At 42.0% G+C, this 20,566-nt stretch overlaps 1 protein-coding gene across 3 annotated transcripts in view; it reads left to right on the forward strand.

Moving 5' to 3' along the window:
* Positions 1 to 20,566, forward strand: part of DPYSL3 (dihydropyrimidinase-like 3) — a 173,916-nt gene that overhangs the window by 137,051 nt on the left and 16,299 nt on the right. For all 3 annotated transcript variants that reach the window (XM_006893731.1, XM_006893732.1, XM_006893733.1), the window contains 5 exons: positions 2,970 to 3,154; positions 9,440 to 9,604; positions 14,025 to 14,086; positions 14,486 to 14,566; positions 18,826 to 18,894. In XM_006893731.1, coding sequence (XP_006893793.1) covers positions 2,970 to 3,154; positions 9,440 to 9,604; positions 14,025 to 14,086; positions 14,486 to 14,566; positions 18,826 to 18,894 — 562 coding nt within the window. The remainder of the gene's footprint in view (positions 1 to 2,969; positions 3,155 to 9,439; positions 9,605 to 14,024; positions 14,087 to 14,485; positions 14,567 to 18,825; positions 18,895 to 20,566) is intronic.

The following is a 20,566-nucleotide window of genomic DNA, read 5'->3' on the forward strand; positions in this document are numbered from 1 at the left end:
ATTTCTATTTTAGATATGGAGCCATGATATGTGTTGTCATTTAGGATACTACAAAGACAAGCAACTCCTCCTGTCCATTGTGGTGGTTGCTGTGTGTCGAGTCAGAACTGATGCAAACCTGACCCTCTAGGAGGCTTTTATAGGCTTTTATAGGGAGAGATTGTCCAGTCTTCTCTAGTGAAGCTCCTAGTGGATCTGAACCATGTGACTTTGGGATTGCAACACAGGTTCTTACCACGAGGGCACCATATGGTTGTTGTGTACTATCGAGTTAAAACTGACTTGTAGCTGACCTCTGGCGGCTTTTTAGAGGCATATATTTGCTCAGAAGGAGATTGTTCATCCCTCTCCAGCAGAGTAGCTGGTGGACTTGCAGCGCATGCCTTCAGGATTGCAGCACAGCTTTGTGCCACTAGACCCTCAGAGCTCCCTATATAGTTCTCTTATTTTCTTTTGAGGAAAAGAAGTGAGAGAGGAAACTGGGAAGGGAACTTGTCAGTGTCTGGATATCTAGGATGGAGTTAAGATCAGAGGCTGCATTCTCTTTTTTCACCTGGAATGGCCCAATAGTGATGTGGTCAAGACAAAGATGTTAGGGATACTTGATTTTAGTTGCAGAACCTAGAGCTTGGCAGTCCAGTAGTAAATGTTTCGCTGCCAACTTCTTAATGTCTTTCCTGGCTGGCCATAAGCAAAAGGGGAAAGTATTCATGCCACTGACATGTATTCACAAAGCCCTGTTGTTTGCTGCCTTCACGTTGTTAGCTGTCAGGCCACGATCCCATGCACCACGAAATAAAATGTTGCCTGATCCTGTGCCATCCCCGTGATGATTTGTGAATGGAACCATTGTGATACATGGGTTTTTAATTGACTGGCTTTTGGAAATAGATCAGTGGGCCTTTCTTAGTCCCTCTTGATGTGGAAGCTCTACTGAAACATCACAGGAACACAACAAGCCTCTACTGAAAGGTGATTGCTACATATGCCTTATTGGTCAGGAATTGAACCTTGGCCTTCTTTCAGGAATCTCTCTAGTTACTAAGAAGCAATTCTGCCAGTCTAGAGACTAAGGTGTGCGTGATTCAGGCCATGGTCTTCTCAATTATTTGTTATGCATCAGAGAGCTGGACAGTGACTAAGGATGACAGAAGAATCAATGCCTTTGAGTTGTGGTGCTGGAGAAGAGTCTTGAACATACCATGGACTGCCAGGAAAACAAATAGGTCTGACCTGGAGAAGGTGAAACCACGTTTCTCTCTGGAGGCTAGGATTTTGAAGGCCTGTCTCACACATGTTGTGTACATGGCCAGAAAGAACATCATACTTGGAAGAGTAGAGGGACAGCCCAGTAGAGGAAAAGCCCAGATGGGATGGATTGATACAGTAAATGGGGCAATGCAGGGTAGATATGTCGGAGTCAGTGACACTAGCTCAGGATAGGGCAAGCTCCAGAGCTACTGTACAAAGGGTCCCGATGAGTTGCAGGTGACTAGACAGCACATAATAACAATGCTACTGCATGGAAAACAAGAATTTACTACTGAAACATCAATGTCTTCACTCTTATGGAGGAGGTGCTTAATGATTTATGTAAAAGCACCTGCATCTGTTGGCTTGGGGATCATAAATCTACCTGTAATCTGTATTGGGTAGCTTTAACCAGCTATATAATTAAGGCTATTAAATCATATGTAAGCCAAGCAGCTCTGGACTGTCTACAAAGTACCTTTGTATGTGGAACAGTTGTTTATCCTTTTTTGTGTGTGATGTGCTCTTGGAGTACTCACTGGCTTGCTGTCCACCTGAGTCTCATTTTCTGTTCTTCCCTGGGATGCTCTAAAGCTTCCTGGACAAAGCTGCCCTGAAAGAGGTTGTTATAATCACCTTGGCTTGAAGTTTCTACATTGCGATGCTAGATACTCAGCTAGTGTTGGAGAAATTTGTTCCTTTGACTTTTCCCTTGCAAATCTGCCCCCAGCTATGACTGAAAAATGAGCACTAAAGGGGGGAATTGGGAGTTAAGACAGAAGCAGGAAATGACTCAAATTCCTTTGGATTAGATGAACCCACTTATGGGATAACCACAATTCCATATTTGTTCTTTAAATGAGTTCAGTCTCTCCTAACATGCTCTTTAGATTCCTCTCCAAGTATCACCTTTAAGCATAAAACAAAAATAAAAGAGAAAAATACAAAACCTTAGTTGTTCAACAAGTAATTGTTATGCTCATTATATCTTATACACTTCAAAGGATTATAAGGCTTAATCAGATATACATCATCAATCTCTTAGGTTGCTCTGTAACCACAAAAAATATTTTCTGTATTTATACTAATTGTCAAATGTGATAGTGGTTACCCATGGTGGACACTATTTGGTGGAGCTCCCCAATTAAAACTAGTTTGGAAGCAGGAGTGGCATCCACTTCCGAAATGATTTGTCTCCAGAAACTCTTTGAACTTGGAGAAATTATGAAAGTTATACAAGTGTTCAGGTCTTTCGTTCAGAGGGTTGCTATGAGTCATCTATGCCTCAACAGCACTTAACAGTAACAACAACAACAACATACCAATTGTCATCAAGTTGAGTCTGACTCTTGCCAACCTTAAATGTATCAGAGAAGAAACAAGCTGTGTGTATATGGTCTGCAGTGGCTGCTTTTTAAAGTAAATCACCAAGAAAATTTTTCTTTTTGTTTTTGTACCAAGTATTCTGCTGAAACATCTCTAGGAAAGCTTTAACCGCCCATCTTTTGGTAAACAGTATAAAGCATGTTAACCATTTATACCCCTGAACAGCTTCTCTTTATCTATACATGCCTTTATTTGCTTCTAAGCTGCCAAACATCTTTGTTATTTGCAAAAAATCACTTTGATAAATTTAAATTTCAGTGTCTGAAAGGTTTACCTATGTATATTTTGGATGTTCTTCTTTTAAATGACCATTTGTTTCACTGTCTCACCAGGCAAATTGGAGACAATCTGATTGTCCCTGGGGGAGTGAAGACCATCGAGGCAAATGGGAAGATGGTGATCCCAGGAGGCATTGATGTCCACACTCATTTCCAGATGCCGTATAAGGGAATGACCACAGTGGATGACTTCTTCCAAGGGACAAAGGCTGCCTTAGCAGGTGGCACCACCATGATCAGTAAGTCTGCAGATTGACACCAGCAGGCTCCCAAGAAGCATACGCTTGATGTGTTCATCATGTTGTTTTCGGATGATAACTTGCAAACTTGTTGCTGTTGAGTCAATTCTGATTTGTAGTGACCTTATATGACAACATAGAAGTGCCCCATAGAATTTCTCAAGTTGAAATCATTATAAATATTTTAAAAACATTGTTGTTGAGAATATATACATCAAAGCATACATTAATTCTTTAGTTTCTTCATGTACCATTTAGTGATGTTGATTGCATTCAAGTTTTGCAGCCATCTTCACCCCCTTTTTAGCATTTTCCTCTTCAATGAACATAAATGTCCTTTGATATTTCTGTCTAATCTTCTTAGCTGTTTTTTGTCACTTTGATTCCCTATAGTTTTTTTTTTACCCAGCCAGCATAATGCTCCAGAAAGACTTCCTCCCAACCCTCCCACCCCCACTAATTTAAATCATAATACTGTTTAGTTTTAAGAAATCTTCAAGGAATAATTTTGGTTCAACTAACTTTAATGGCTCCAAGAAGTCTGGAACTCATGAGAATTTAGAAATATATTTTGAATTCTTCCTACCCCTTTGATCAATATTCTTCTAAGGAACCTTTGACTAGAATGTTCAGTAATGGTAGCTAGGCAGCACCCAGCTCTTCTGGCAAAGGAAGCAGTTGTGTCCGGACACAATTAGCCATTCTTTCCAGATCCTCCTTCTTTTATTAACTCTTCTCCTTCTACAGAGCAATTGTTATGCTTTGGCTGGGTGCTTACAAGCATTTAAGACCTCACGACACAACATGAATAACTGTTGTTATGAATCAGAACCGACTCATAGCTGACCCTCCAGAGGCTGTAAATCGCACAGGAGGAGATTGCCCATCTTACTCCCTCAGAGCAACTGGTGGATTCAAACCACATACCGTAGGGTTGACAGTACAACTCCTTACCCACTAGGACACCATAACTCTCTTGAAACATGAAGAGGTAGAGAGAGAGAAGCACTGGACATATTAGGCCAATTAAGTAGGATGTCCCATGAAATCAAGACGCTAAACCTCCAAGCCAAGAAACCAAATTGCAGGAGGTTTTTGGTTGTCCACAAGCAGCTCAGCAGCTATTCTCTATGTTATTGTTGTGTGTGTCTTGTTATCATTGTAAATACACCTAACACACAAAGCGGCAATTTTAAGGAAGCCGACTACCACATCTTTCTTCCGTACTGTGTCTGATGGGTCCACAGTGCTGTTTACTGAGCAGCTGGCTGCTCATTCACTGTGTCACCGGAGTTCCTTGTGATAATCTGTCTGCTATTCTCACTGCTGTCGCCTTTGGAAGCTGTAAGTCACATGGAAGGAGATTGCGATTCCCCTTCAGAGTCCCTGGTGGATTTGTAACGCCAGGGGGCATGCTGCTCTTGAGTTTGCAGCTCAGCTTCCTACAACCTGCGCCACCAGAGCTCCTTTAATAATCTGTGAATTTTCCTAATCCCAGCGTTGTAGACGTTCTGCCTGAGGTGTCTGGGAAAGTAAAGAGGAGGTGTTATCAGTCGTCATTGAGTTGGCTCTAATTGGTGGCAGCACCTTTGTCCAGCATAACACAACCTGGCTAGTTCTGTTCCATCTCCAGGAGCATTGACACATATGCGTCCATTGTTGTAGTCATTGTGTAGCCTTCCAACCCAGGAGACTCCTCTTCAGCACTTTGTTGGACAGTATTCTATTGTGACACGCAAGGCTTTCATTAGCTAATTTGCAGATCTTTCCTCCTTCTCTGATTTAATCTGCAAGCTGCTTCTTTGAAATCTATTCCCATGAGTGGGCCTCCAGGTATTTGAATAATGCTGATATAATATTCAACACACAATGCACAGGGTTCCACGACAGTACTGTTTGATAGATGAGGTGTCAAGAAAAGAAAGTAACAATGAGGAAATGGACACTACAGATAAAGAAAGGAGAGTCTACAGGCTTCCTGGTTTTGAAAGCAGCAGCTTCTTTTGATGGCCTTAACAACAGGTAAGATTGTCTCTAGGCCAGTCACTGGGAAAGTAGACACACACACACACACACACACACACACACACACACACACACACAATTAAATGCAAGTGAAAAATTATTCTGAAACTGCTAGCTTGTGGTCTTAGGAAAAAAGGACAGAGAATACCGGCAGAGTGGTGGAGGGGGTGTCTGAAAACTTTATGAACATAGAGGAAATTATGTTAGTTATAGAAGAGGGTTCTGGCTTTTGTTTATAGGATTGCTATGAGTTGTATTCAACTTGATGGCACTTAACCATTGCTAAGTGAGACTAGTGTTATATTTTGGTGGAATATTCTAAGTTTTACCTCACTCTTCTGTCAATTTGCTGTACTGAAATAATCTGGGTTTGCTATGATGCCGAACCTTCAGCCAATGGGGTGTCAGATGCCATAACAGTTGCCCATGGTGGACAGTGTTTGGTGAAGTGCCCAGTATAAGGCAGATTTGGAAGCAGTAGTGGCATCCACTTCCTAAACCAGATGCTTATGGAAACTCTATAAACTTGGAGAAGCAGTGATAGTTATAGAAAGGCATCAGGATTTTTGTTTGTAGAGTCACTATGGGTTGTGCTTGACTCGATGGCAATCCACAACAACAGTGGGAATACTATACCTAGACCAGGAAGCTGTTGTGTGAACAGAGCAAGGGAGCACTATATGGTTTAAAATTAAGAAGGGAATGTATCAGCATTGTATCCTCTTTCTTACCTATTTAATCTGTATGCCTAGCAAATTACTTGAGAAGCTGAACTCTATGAAGAGGAATGTGGCATCAGGATGAGAGGGAGACCCATCAATAACCTGCATTATGCAGATGGCACAACCTTGCTTGCTGAAAGCATTTGTTGTAGAAGATCAAAGAATATAGCTTTTAATATGGATAGCATCTGAATATTAAGAAAACAAAGATTCTTAACACTAGACCAACAGGCAGCAAGCATCATGTCATGATTGATGGAGAAAAGATTAAAATTGTCAACAACTTCATTGTACTTGGATCTACAATCAACATCCTTGCACCAGCAGACAGGAAATCAGGAGACATATTGCACTGGGAAACTGCAGTTATGGGGCCTTTCCAAATTATTGAGGAGTAATGATGTCAGTTTGAGGACTAAGGTGTGTTTGATTCAGGCCATGGTTTTTTTGATCACTTTCTGTGCTGCCAGATGCTGGACAATGAATAAAGACAACAGATGAAAAAGTGTTGCTTTTGAACTGTGATGTTGAAGAGGAGTACTGAATGGACTGCCAAAAGAGCAAACAAATATGTCTTGAAGAAGGTGCAGCCAGAGTGCTCCTTGGAGGCCAGGATGGTGAAGCTTCATCTCACATCCTTTGGAAATTTTATTAGGAAAGGCTATTTCTTTGAGAAGAACATCATGCTTGAGAAGGTGAAGAACAGTGAAGAAGAAGAAGAGCCTCAACCAGGTGACTTGACACAGTGACTGCAGCAATGGGCTTGAGTGTGTCAAAGATTGTGAAGTTGACACAGGATAGGGCAGGGTGTAGATCTGTTGTTCACAAGATTGCTATGAATCCTCCTGCACTTGACATGGGCATTTAGTGTTAACTGGCCGCAACTGTGTCTCTGACAAGTTTGCTATGAGGATGATTTTACTTTGAAATCATTTTCTTTTCTGATAGCATTGCAGTTCCAAAGAGACCTAAGGAGTTGCTTACCATTAGATTGCCCCTCATTCCAGGGCAGACTTCCTGTTACAGTGGTGCCTTGATGAATTGGGTTCTATCTCAGCTATGACCTCAAACTTGGGCAGCTGGAGCATGGTTTATTTTAACACCATATACATCCACCCAAGAGCACAGAACAGCCGGAGCTGCATTATTCACTGTCTAACTTCCTTTTGACGGGAACACAGGATGGGTTCAGTCTCAGCTAGCTGGGTAAGGGAACACAGGAAAATTGCATCAAGGCCTTGAAAGGTGCGATTCAGGGAGACCAAAGCTTTTCTGCAGCTGAAGGGAGGAGACAGCTGACTTCTCAGCACTGCCTGCTCGGGAAGGCCCTTGGTGTGGCTCCAGACATTCATAATGTAGCAGCATGCATTTTTTTCCCTCCAGTAAGTGCACTCAGGCCGCCTTTGATAGAAGACTGAGGAAGTGAGTGATTGTAGCTTGCCTTTCTGCCTGCTGAGAGAGGAGTTGTATCTACTCAGCGTCCTGGAGACAGGTGTGAGCTGTTTGGTCTTCTGCATTAGGGAAAGGGCCAGAGAAAAGCCAAAGTTGTAGGTGATAAGACAGCAGATCATACAAAGAACCATAGAAGCAGGCATCTCATCTCCTCGGTTGACAATCCAGAAGTCCTAGTCACACACATCTTGTTGTAGTTGTTCTTGGGTGTCTTCAGTGATGACAGGAAACATAGTGACACAATAGAACAAAACACACCCCGGCCCTGTGTCAGCCTCATAATAGCTCTGGGCTTGAGCCCCTTGAAAAGCAATGTGTCAGTCCATGGGGGTTTTTTCCTCTTTTTCACTGTTCCTCTCTACATCAACATACAGAAATGAAAGAAAGAAAATATGTCAACCTACATCACTGGTACAGTTTTGCTGTTTCATGCATGTTCTTTTCTGACAGTTAAGATCAGAACCTGTACTGTAACTCAATCTGTAATTTTATCTAAGAATTATTACATTATGGACATCTTTTCATACTTTTAGCTTAAGTCTGGCTTGGCATTTTAAATCATACTTGGTCAAGTAGAAAGAAACAAAAAATAATGACTGTTAAAAATAGATACAGTGGCTGCAACAGTGGCTCCAGGACAGCCATTGTGGATGGCATGGGATAGGAAGGTGTAACATCCTGTTGTCCGGAGGGTCGCTGGAACTGATTTGACAACACCCAACAAAACCAAGAAGCATTTTAAATAGAGGCCGAACAGGCCATTTCATGAAAGTGTCAAGATTTACGTATTTAGCCAATCTTCCTATGCTGGGAAAAACTTGAGCTGTTTCTGGTTTTGCACTTACATAAATAATGCAGTGGCAAACATCCTAACATCCTGAGATGTTTGCCTTCAGCCATTATTTCCTCAGGAATTATTCATAGACATAGGAGCACTGAGTGAAAAGTATTACAACTGTCCAGATCTTTGATATCTATTTCAAAATCATACCCCAGCCAGGCTGTACCAGTCAGTACTCCTCAGCTGCCCAGGAGAACATACAAGAATAATTTTTTGCCCAATGCCCATCGCTAGCTCTGGTTGCCTAGTGATTAGAAGCTTCACTGCAATCCATCAGCTGTTCCTCAGGAGAAAGATGGGTCATCTCCTCCTCTGTGATTAACTACCTCTTAAGGGTCAGCTATGGATCGGTTCTAACTTGATGGTAATCAACAGCAACAACGTTACTTATTATGGTTAAAAAAAAGTATTCCTGGTTGTGGATACTTCAAAGGTAGACAGGTTTTAGCCTCAAAGATACTTGATCCTGTTATTGTTATTGTCTTTGGGTGCCATTTAGTTGAATGCAACTCAGCAACCCTATAAACAGATCTGAGCCTTGTCGTGCTCTACCTAACCTCTACAGATTCCAGCCAACAATGAGTTACATGGAAATAAGACCTGTAGGTGTGTCCGGTTCATTTCTGCCCCCCACCAGAATGCAAAACTCATGTGCACCAACATAAACTCACGGCCCTTCCTCTCATGCTTAGAAGGAAGTCCGACTTATGTCACCAGCAATGACTATCCATAATATTAATAAGCATAGAACATAATAAGATGACCTAGTGGCATATACCTTCACTGCTAACTGAGAACCTACCAAGAGGCTGTATAGATTGTAGCCAAGAAAACCTTATGGGGAATTTGTACATCATGGAGTCACTATGAGTCAGAATTGATGAAATAATATCAAACAACAGCAATGTGGCAGAATAGGCATTCTTTGATAGTTAATTTTTACTGAACACTTAGATGTGCCAAGCGAAGTACTTTACAAGCATTTCCTCATTTAAATTTATACTAAATTTAAAGGGTAAGTAGTATTACGCAGTGGGCCATCTCTGACTCAGTGCTCATTTTAAGGATAACAGAACTTTAGAGAAGCAAGTAGTTTGCTCCAGATTAAGTACTTCAGAAGTATTAAATCATGAAACTGCCAGGGAATGCATTTTAAGACCACCTCTCATTCTTTGAGAGAGGGGATTTTCCATCCATAGCCAAGTAAGTGCAAGCATGTCTCCCTTCTCTGCCCCTGTCCTTCAGTTGATCACGTGGTGCCGGAGCCTGAGTCTGGCCTGACAGAGGCCTATGAGAAGTGGCGAGAGTGGGCTGATGGGAAGAGTTGCTGTGACTACGCCCTGCACGTGGACATCACCCACTGGAATGACAGTGTCAAGCAGGAAGTTCAGAACCTCATCAAAGACAAAGGTGAGTTCCAGCATGCCCTCTGCCTTTTTTCCTTGACTTTTCTCTTAGCTTCTCTTCCCACACATCCTCTCATTTGAGTCTCTTCCCTTGGTTGAGGCCGGGAACCTTGAACATGAGCGTGAGATGGGCACCATTATGTTCCAGCCTCTTGGTGTTTATTTATTTGGTCTTACTTATTTCTCGTATACTTTGGGCATGTCGCTAGGAGGGGCTATTCTTTGGAGAGGTGTATGATGCTCAGAAAGGTCAGCAAAGGAGAAGAAGACCCTAAACCAGGTGGACTGACATGGTGACTGCCTCAGTGGCTCTAGTGTGCTAGAAAGTGTGAGGATGGCACAGGATAGAACAGGATTCAGACTTGTTCATAGGGTCGCTATGAGTCGTATTCGACTTGACAGCACCTTACAACAACAACAACAACCACCACCACCTATTCCTCATAGGACTCCCATGAGATAGGAGTTGTTATCCCTTCCTTTTTAGATGGAGAACTTGTTGTTGTTGTTGTTATGTGCCGTCGAGTCGCTTGCGACTCATAGCGACCCTATGTACAACAGCCCTAAACTCTGCTCTGTCCTGTGCCAATCGCACTGTCTCTGACACTCCCATCTCGATAACCCGAGTCACCGAATCAATCCACCTCATAGAGGCCTTCCCCTCCTGCGCTGTCCCTCCACCCTCCCAAGCATGATGTCCTTCTCCAAGGACCGGTCTCTTCTTACAACATGACCAAAGTATGTTAGACGGAGCCTCAGAATCCTTGCCTCCAAAGAGCCACCTGGTTTCCAGGATGAATCTATTTGTTTTCCTAGCCGTCCATGGTACTCTCAATACTCTTCTCCAGCACCACAGCTCAAAGGCATCAATTCTCATTCTGCCTTCCTTGGTCATTGTCCAACTCTCTGATGCTTAACAAGTGATTGCAAAGACCATGGCCTATATCAGATGCACCTTGATCTCCAGAAAGACACCATTGCTCTTCAGTACTTTGGAGAGGACCCAACTTAAGCCTTAAAATAACCCACCCAACGTTAGAAAGGTTATAAGCAATAGGTCTATCCAGAGTCTCTATCTAGTCTTTGCTTCCCTGAGATACCATCCCTTTTACCGAGGCAGAAACTGAGGTTAAGAGAGGCTCATGGAGCTAGCATAAAGTCACATGATAGAAAATATGGAATTAAAATTTTTAAACTCCTGTTATTTTTATACCAAAGATCAAAATAATGACACTCTCAGAAAAAGATCAAAAGTGCTTTGGAAGCAAGAATTTTGTTGGTATGCAGGCTAGGAGCAGGGAGCATGAGAACAAGGCATACATGTGTGGCTACCCTTTTGGTGAGAGTGTGACCTGGGTTCCCATTGTTTTCTTAGGGTCTAATGCTCTAATGTATTCCACTTTTTGATCAGATCACTACTTACTCCTTGTCATATATATACATATGCATGAAACATACTCAACATCGTAAGGGGGGCCTAGGAACCATTAGAAAGTGTATGCCATGCCTCATTCAAGCATTCAAGCAAAGGAAAGCAGGACAATGTGGAGCTAACAAATGTAAAATGCATAAGAACTGTTATCAGTTGGCGGTGTTATCAGTTGGTGTTATGTACTGTAGACTCAGAACCAACTCAGAGTTGAACCTCTAGTGGGTTTTGAGAGGTAATAAGTCATATGTAAGAAGATTGTCCATCTTTCTCCCACTGAGAAGTTGGTGGATTCTAACTTCCTATCTTTGGATTGGTAGTGAATGAAACTCCTTATGTCTTAGCCATTAGAGCTCTGTGTTATCAAGAGTAGGCTAGAAATAAATGTTAAGATCTAAGGGAAGAGAGGAGCTTGCTCTGAGTTGAAGGGATAAAGAACATCTTTCAGTGGATGAGATTCCACTTCCTTCCTCCCATCCTTATGCTGGAAGCCCTGCCCAGACCGGTACCTTCATGATGCACAACGTGAGATTAGCTTCTTCACTTCTTGGGTCTCCTTTTACACTGGGCTTCACCACAGGAAAAGATAAGTAAATGACTTCAACAGCAATTTCTCTGCCCAAAAGGTCATTCCATGGATGACACAGAGGCTTGTGGGAAGGGAATGTTGAGAAAATTGGCCTGAGCTGAACCACTCTGGATAGGGAAGTTCTTAAATTACAACCCACTTTTGGCCTGGGACTCTGTAGGCTGAGATGGTCCTAGTGGTTGGAGACCAAAATGGTCTATTTTTCCCAAAAATGATCTGTTCACTGTTCCTACATATTTTTGTAAATCACTGTATTAACAAGTTTATTTTGGGTCAGCATTCAATAGCTCTTTCTTTATAACACTTAGTGGGGAAAAAAATACCAAAACAACAGTCATTGTTGAGTTAATTCCAACTCTTTGTGACCCTAAATATGTCACAGTGGAGCTGTGTTCCACAGGATGTTTTGTTTTTTAAATTATTACTTTTTGTTGTTGATAGTGAAGATTTACACAGAAAAGCAGAAGCCAATTCAACTGTTTCTTCATATAACTCAGGGGTATTGATTATATGCTCTAAGTTGTATAACCATTCTCACTTTCCCTACCTAATTAACATACACCGCCTCTAATGATTTTATCTAATCTTTTGAATTGTTGTAGTTTTGATCCCATATAGATAAATCTTTAAAGAGCTCTGGTGACCTCGTGGTAAGAAGCTATGCTGCAATCTCAATGGCACACAGTTCAAATCCACCAGCTGCTCCACTGGAGGAGGATGGACAGTCTCCTGTGTGATTAGCTGCCTCTGAAAACCCATTTAGATAAATCTTAAAAGAGCATAATGCCAGAGGCAGCCATCCTTTACTAGTTAAGATAAACTTTTATTTTTAAGAGGACTTCAGGGGAAATTTTTGGCTCAAGTTTAAAGACTCTCTCAGGGCAGTAGTTTCAGGGATTCATCTAGACCTTAAGTGAAACTTATTTTCTGCCTTAGTCATCTTATTATTATTGTATGCCATCTACTTAGAACCTACTCATAGCTGAACCTCCAGTAGGTTTTCAGAGCAGTTACTTGCAAGACGGGTGATTGATTGCCCATCCTTCTCCTGTGGAACAGCTAGTGGATTCAAACTCTGTGCCTTTGGGATTTGTAGCACAGCTTCTTACCACTAGGCCAGCAGAGCTCTCTCCTTAATTATTTAGTACTGCTCTATCAGAAATACCATGTTGGGTAGCACAGCCAGGAAGTTCAAGATCGCAGTTCAGGGTCCTGACTCTAGGCTAACATTTTCCCTTTCCCTCTGCTCTCGGCCTCTTTGACCTTCTGTTCTTTGGTGATCTTCTTGTGATGTGACATTTGTCCCCGTCCCCCGCTCCCGCCAGTAATGCTTTGCTGCTTGCCTAATATACTTATAAATTTAAAAAAAAATTGACTTATGTCTCATTATTTTAACAAAGAAAACCAAGTGTGATCATAACACAGATGTACCAAATCTATAAAATCCACTGGCACTAAGTCAATGCCAACTCATTGAACCCTGTTACTAGAGAGTATAATAAGCTTTCCAGGGCTGAACTCTTTGTGGATGGCGACTCCTCCATTTTTCTTCTTGGTAGATTTGAACCACTGACTTTCTGGTTAACAGCCGCATTCTTAAACACTGCACCACCAGAGTTCCTTAACAGCAGGTGTGTTGTTATATGCCCTTGAGTTGAAACCAACAACAGATATGTCAATGTATCAACAACAGATGGGTTAATGTTTATAGCACATGTTTTGGGGAGACATAATTCAGTCAGTTAACTCAGTGGCATATAACAGAAACAGCATACAGTAGGCCTGTGTTGGGGTGTTCGATCAGAGAAAACTAAGATAGACTTTGCCTTGGGGAACTAGCAGAGATAGATGGAGGATCCTCTTGGTCTCTGATATGCTTGAGTTCATTTTACAGTCACTATATCAGTCCGTCTTGTTGAGGCTCTTTCTTTATTTCTGTGACCCGCTACCTTTGCCAGTATGATATAGGCTTTTATCAAATAGTTGTATAAACTAATCCCCGGAGGATTCTTCAAAAATTTAAACTCATTGCCATTGAGAACAAATTCATAGCTGACCCTGAAGTTGTCTTTCAGAGGCTCTAAATCACATGAGAGAAGACAACTCATCATCTCCCTTATAGACACTGGTGGCTTTGAAATTGCTGACTTTGGGTGGCTAGTGCAAATTCTTACCTCTTGGCCACCAGAGCTCCTAGGATTTGTTTATTTTGCAAGAGGGAGGGGAAGGAGCTGGACACATACACAAAATTCTCTTGCAGGATGTGAGGAAAGATGTCCATATTGCAAGGGACAAGGGTCTATTTACAGTTGATCTCCTTGGTGAGGGAAGTGGGTACAAAGTGGGAAGCCTGGTTGTGATGATGTCTTGTCTCTTCTTTCTTTCTAATGCTTCTCTCCCTTACAGGGGTTAACTCTTTCATGGTTTACATGGCCTATAAGGATTTGTATCAAGTATCCAACACAGAGGTAAACTTCTGTTTGCTGTAATTTGGGTAGCTGGGTGAGTTTTCTTGTTTTGTTTTTGGGTTTTTTCTGCTAATGACCTAAGATTTTTTTTTTACGTGGATCATATGGTCATACGGGGAGAATCTTGGGCTAGAGTAATCACTGATACCCGTGCAGTCCATGCTGCATTTTAAATTATAGCACAGATTCTTAGCACTGTGCTATCAGAGCTCACTGTAGACCTTCTAGGTTTTTTATAAAGACAAGAGTTTTCTAGAGTTCCACTAGGCTCATACTTCTTTTGGTCCATATTGCCTCACTAGGCAGTTTCCTCATTTTATCCTGTTTGGTTTTAACCCTGGATAGCCATTGACCCTTTCGTTAGCTTGTTAAGGTGACAAGTGCTCATTTCTGTTTCAGCTCTATGAGATCTTCAGCTGCCTGGGAGAGCTGGGAGCCATTGCCCAAGTTCATGCTGAAAATGGAGATATCATTGCCCAGGTAACGCTGCAGCTCCCTGCGGTCTGATTCTGCTTGGGCTTGGGTCTGCATTCCACTTGTTTGTCCATTTCTTCAGTGTTGCTGGAGCTCTCAGTGTGTGCAAAGGACCATCCTAAGTATTCTGGTGCAACAGAGGACAGAACATGCCCCTGAGAGCCTCACAGTCCAAGAGAGGGGAAATGGAGACAAGCAAGGGAGAAAGTCAATGCTATAACAATACAGTTTGCACTTTTGGAAAGTCAGAGAAAGTGTTTTGGAAAGACCTTTGCAAGCTGTACCATTTGTTGTGGAAGCACTGTTGATGTTATTAAAAAAAATGAGTCAAAGCTATATGACAGTCTCCAATCTAGAGTAAAACATGCTAGCATTATTTCTCTGAATCAGAAATCTGAGGACCAATGAAGTCCTCAGAACTTGCTGCCTTAGATAATCAAGAATTCAGATCTTATGGGTATTAGACGTCCCACTGGTTTACCAGAAATTATATTGAGAAACCTGAGGAAAGAGTGATGAAAGTGAGGGCCCTGAGGCCCAAACTGATCATTTGCGAGGAAGCAGAAAGCAGTATTCTCTGCATCTCCTGGGTTGTCTAATGGCATAGATGCACAGATGTGGCAGGCAGGGCTTTGTTTATCTCGGAAGCAATCAGAATTGGCCTCTGCTAGGAGGAGGGAACCAGAAAGGAAGAAAGAGCTTTCTCAGTACATTTGATAACATTAACAGCAAGAAACCATTATTCATTCTTTCAGAGAGCATTGCCTGTGCACTTTGGCCAGGCACTCTGCTGCAGAGGTGAGACAGAACAGGCACATTCCATATCTCCTAAGTGCTTATGTTGTATACCTTTGTTTTAGAAGTTGTCCATTACTTGGTGAATGTAGTCAGCAGAGGTGTGGGAATAATGCTTAGGCTTATCTGAATCTTGGACCTTAAGCTTTCTGATAGTGATAGTATTTTTTAACTGCTGAGATAGATGATAGATAGATAGATAGATAGATAGATCTCACAACATTTGCCCACTTGACATTTTTTTTACATGTGTATGTGTTGTTGTTGAGTACCATCAAGTTGGAAATGATCCATAGCTGACCCTCTGGAAATTTTTCAGAGGCAGTTAATTGCACAAGAGGAGAGTGCCCCTCCTTCTCCCATAGAATTGTGTACCTTCGGGGATTGCAGGACAGTTTTTACCACTAGGCCACCAGAACTCCCTGTATAATGAGTAGCTGTTAATTGAATTAATTATTACCAATATCCAATGCCAAATTTCTACTACTTTTCTTAGTGACCACTAATAAACCTTGATGTCTATGCGTTTGCTTTTCCTAGTTATGTTATAGGCATGAGAGCATGCATTTCATACCTTTTTTTGTTATCAGCTTATTCAAACTAATGATTTCAAGGTCAATACATGTTGTTCCATGATCTTAATGTCTCCTTACTGAGCAGTACTCCATTGTATGAAACTGTATACATCTTGTTTATCTGTTCACCTGCTGATAGTGGACATTTAGTTTTTTCCACCTTTTGACTATTTGGCAATGAATACTGATGTTTAACAGTAGTAGCAATAGATGAACATTGTATACCAACTATACAACAGGCACTAACTAGTAAGTGCTCCAGTATATTCTCCCCTGACCTTCCCCAACTCTTCGAAGATGCCTTGTATCCTCTCTGTTTTATAAGTTAGTACATCAGGTCACCAGTTCAAAGCACATAGGCAGTCAATCATTGTTGTAGTCGTTAGGTGCCATTGAGTTGAGCACGATTCATAGTGACCCATGAACAACTCGTCTGAACCCTGTCCAGTTTTGTGCTATCCTCACAGTCCCTGACACACTCGAACCAATGCTGCAGTGACTGTGTCAGCCCGCCTGAGGGTTGAGAGTCTTCCTCTGCTTCACTGTCCCTCCTCCTGCCCAGGCATGATATCCGTCTTCTAGCGTCATGCCCAAAGTATGTGAGATGAAGCTTCATCATCTTTGTCTCCAAGAAGAACTCTGGCTGCACCTTCTCCAAGACATAGCTGTTTGTTCTTTTGGCCATCCATGGGCTCTTCAACACTCTTCTCCGGTGCCACAGTTCAAAGATAATCAGTTCTTCTTCTATCATCTTTAGTCATTGTCTGGCTTTCAGATGCAGGATGAAAAGAAGAAATGATGCCTTTGAGTTGTAGTGCTGGAGAAGAGTACTGAACCGTAGAAAGCCAGAAGAACAAACAGGTCTGTCTTGGAGAGGGTGAAGCCTAGCTGCTTCTTTGAGGCCAGGATATTTTTTCTAAAAAAATTATTTCTTTTTGTTTTTTAATTTTTTTTTTAAAGGCAAAGATTTTGTAGCTCCAGATCACATACTTTAGGTATATTGTCAGGAGGGACTAGACCTTGGAGAAGGACATAATTCTTTGAAGGGTGGAGGGATAGCACAGGAAAGGAAGACTCTGGATGAGAAGGATTGACACAGTAATTGGGACAATGGGGCTTGTTGTGTCAGACAGTGAGATGGGCTCAGGATATGGCAGGTGTTAGAGCCACTGTTCATAGACTTGCTATGAGTGGCATTCGACTCAATGGCACATAACAACAGCAATAAGTTGTTCTGCTCACAAAGGATGAGAGCTCTGTGTTCATTTTCCTCTTCCTGGGAGGCTCATTAGCTAGGCTCCTGACAACACTTCCTCCCGAATCAGCCACACACCAAAGTAATGAAACAGTATTCCAGAGAGGCTCCATATTTCTTGCTCCTGCGAGAGGTATCCCAGTAGTGTTAGGGCTGTCTCCTCCCCGTCTCTAAGTTTCCAGCTCTGAAACAGAGATCCCAGCCCTCCCTGCTGCTGTCGACAATGAGCCCCAGCTTTTGATTATAGACTCCCTGGGGGCAACTGGGCTCCAATGTTGTTGTTGCTGTTATGTGCCCTTGGGTCCGCAGCTCCAATAGAAAGTCTTTTTTTCTTTGTATCTTTTTCTTTTCCTCTTTTGATTCCTTAAGTGCATGTCTGGTGTCCCCATTCACTACTGTTCTAAGCGACAAAAAGAATATGGACATTTTTCTCTTTGGATGATTATTGCATGTGTTTATTGCATTCTGCTTGAGCTAACAGATTTTATCACATTATCCACATGAAAGCAGCTGCTATACCCAGTCTCTTGCTGATCAAATGCAAAAACAACTAATGAAAAAGAAGAAATCTTTTTTCCTATGGGTGCAAACACATGTTAATTTAAAAAATGGTACAACAACTCTGGAAGGCACTTTGGTGCTTCCTTAAAAAAGCTGAACAGAGAAATTCCTTATGACCCAGCTATTCCATTGCTTGGAATATACTCCAAGAAAAAGAGAACTGAGGCTCAAACAGAAACTTGTACACCAGTGTGCATAGCAGTGTTATTCACCATCACAAGAACATGAAAACAGTCCAAATGTCCAACCGCAAAGGAATGGATTGAGAAGTTGTGATACATTCATATAACAGAATACTATGCAGCACCCAGGAGCAGTGATTTTGTAAATTACGACCTAACTTGAGAGGCACTGAAGAATATTATGCTGAGTGAACTAACTCAGTCCCATAAGGACAAATACTGTAGAAAACCATTATTGTAGAATGAGTATGAAAATCCAAACGAGGGGAGGGTAGATATAGAGGGGTGAAGATGGGTGGGCGGGTAGGGTATTAATCATAGGTTGACACAGTTCTATGGGTACAACCAAGTACTTAACCAGAGCTGAACAAAAGCAGGTACTTAATGCATTTTATTGAATGCATGAGTTTTGGAATGGGGAAATGTTTATGTGTGAAGGAGAAGAAGAGTACGTGAGATAGTGTGACTTTTGATAAGTAATGTAGAAACAAAAGTGAAACTCTAATAGACTGCATTTTAATAAAACTAACCACACTTTCCTATTGCCGTCAAATTGATTCCAACTCATAGAAACTCTGCAGGGTAGACAAGAACTGCCCCACGGGGCTTCGGAGGCTGTAACTTCTTTTGAAGTAGCCTGCCATCTTTCTCTTGTGCTACAGCTGGTGGCTTCAGATGGCTGACTTGTAGGTTAACAGCTCATCGCTTATCCTCTGTACCACCAGAACTACTTCTTAGATAACAAGAAGCTACCCCGAAATTTCTTTTCTTTCCCCTTTCAGTAATAACTCAACCTTGTTTTGTTCTTTTTTTTTTCCCCCTTTAGGGCTTTTATAGAGCAAAACATATTTTCCAACTATACTATTTTCAAAACCATCTCTTCTTTTCTCATTCTAGGAACAAAGCCGGATGTTGGAGATGGGGATAACTGGCCCCGAGGGCCATGTGCTGAGCAGACCAGAGGAGGTGAGGGGGAGGGGGGAGGGGCACTGTCTTCTTTACCAGCATATCCGAGGGCTCCTGTAGCACATGCCCATCCATCTCTACAGCTCATTTTGTATTGAGAGTATTTGTATTTGCCCACATTCCCAAGGCATAAGTGCGTCCAGTGTATGAATAACTATCAATGAAAGGGAGAAGCTATGATTACCACACAGCAACGTTGAGGCATTTCTTTCCACTGCCAGTTGGCCATAGCTCAGAGACCTTCAGGGAATTAGAAAGGAATGCAAAGTAAATGCTTACTTCTGGCCTGTAACCTCCCTAAAGATAACAGTGTAGAGTCTGCTTTACAGTAATTCATTAAGGGTGAGGTACTTCCAATTCCTCCTTTCATATTGTCACTTACTGCCTCATTCCATATTATATTGGAGTCCTGCCAGATACAGACCTTATGAATAGGAAGTTGAGAAGATTTTTCATAGCATGCATATTCATGCTCTAGTGTAAGATAATGACTACATTCTGCTATGGGAGTGTCCTATGTATAAAATGAAGGTCTGGATCTGCACCGGCAGAAAAAGGGAGACTAAAAGGTAACAAGAAGTTGAGTCTGTGTCGTTAGGATGCCAGGAACTTAAACTGCTGGCACAGGACATGGAGCTGAGAATTGATGGTCCAGATAACAGACAGAAAATTGGCTTTTGTGGGGGCTAACCGTGGTGCTGGCAGTTGGAATACATTCAAGGCCGTCCATTTTTCCTGACCCTTTCTGTCATTCCAAGGTCCAAGTGACAGCAAATTTAAGAAGCCAAATCATAAATGACTGTATTTCCATTGTTGCTGTGTACCACAGGGTTGGAACCAACCCATAGCTGGCCCTCTGGTGGGTTTTCAGCTGAACTGTGTGCCTTTGGGATTGCAGCAAAGTTTCTTACCACCATCTCAAATGATGTTTTTAAGTCTTTCAAATGTTTAAACTTTCAAGGTAGCACGCAGCGAAAAAGTGCTTTATCAGAGGGATGCAGTGATTTTTCACAAACTTAATATATTTGTGCAACCAGCATCCAGTTTGAACGACATCATCAGCATCCTCAGTCACTTTTTGGTGTTAGTCTACATCCTTATGGCCACTGAAAGTAATTTATAACCTTGTGATTGTGATCACAGTCACATACAGCATACCCGAAAAGTCTCTTCAGTAATACCAAGTCCCTTTGCACAAGGAGTCACCATGTGTCTGAATCAGCTCAATGGAAATGAGGTGTCTGGTTTCTACTGAGTATGTCAAGAAGTCTTGTTGACACAATGGTTGAGTACTTGGTTGCTAACTGAAAGGTTGGCAGTTTCAGCCCAAAGATGTGGGAATCTGCTTCTGTAAAGATTTGTAGCTGTGGGGATCTTAGGGGAAAGTCACACTTGTTTTCTAGGGTAACCCTGAGTGACATTGGGTTTGGTTTTGGTTTTTGTTGAATACTTCGTTGTATGCAGCCCTGCGTCCGTTGCATGCTGTGTCTCCACCATAAGCCATCCTTGATGAGGCTCTGGACAGTTGATGTTACTGTGACAGCTGTTACAGGTCAGGAAGTGAAGCCCAGAGAGGTTAACCCAATGGCCCACTATGTGGGAGGGACTGGAGAACTCTTCACACAGGGTAAGCAGGCGAGACAGAGGAAGCAGGACTGTTTGTGAAACTTGC

The sequence above is a fragment of the Elephantulus edwardii genome, unplaced genomic scaffold, assembly GCF_000299155.1.
Source record: "Elephantulus edwardii isolate Elephantulus edwardi_28Jun2011 unplaced genomic scaffold, EleEdw1.0 scaffold00130, whole genome shotgun sequence".
NCBI classification, from domain to species: Eukaryota; Metazoa; Chordata; class Mammalia; order Macroscelidea; family Macroscelididae; genus Elephantulus; species Elephantulus edwardii.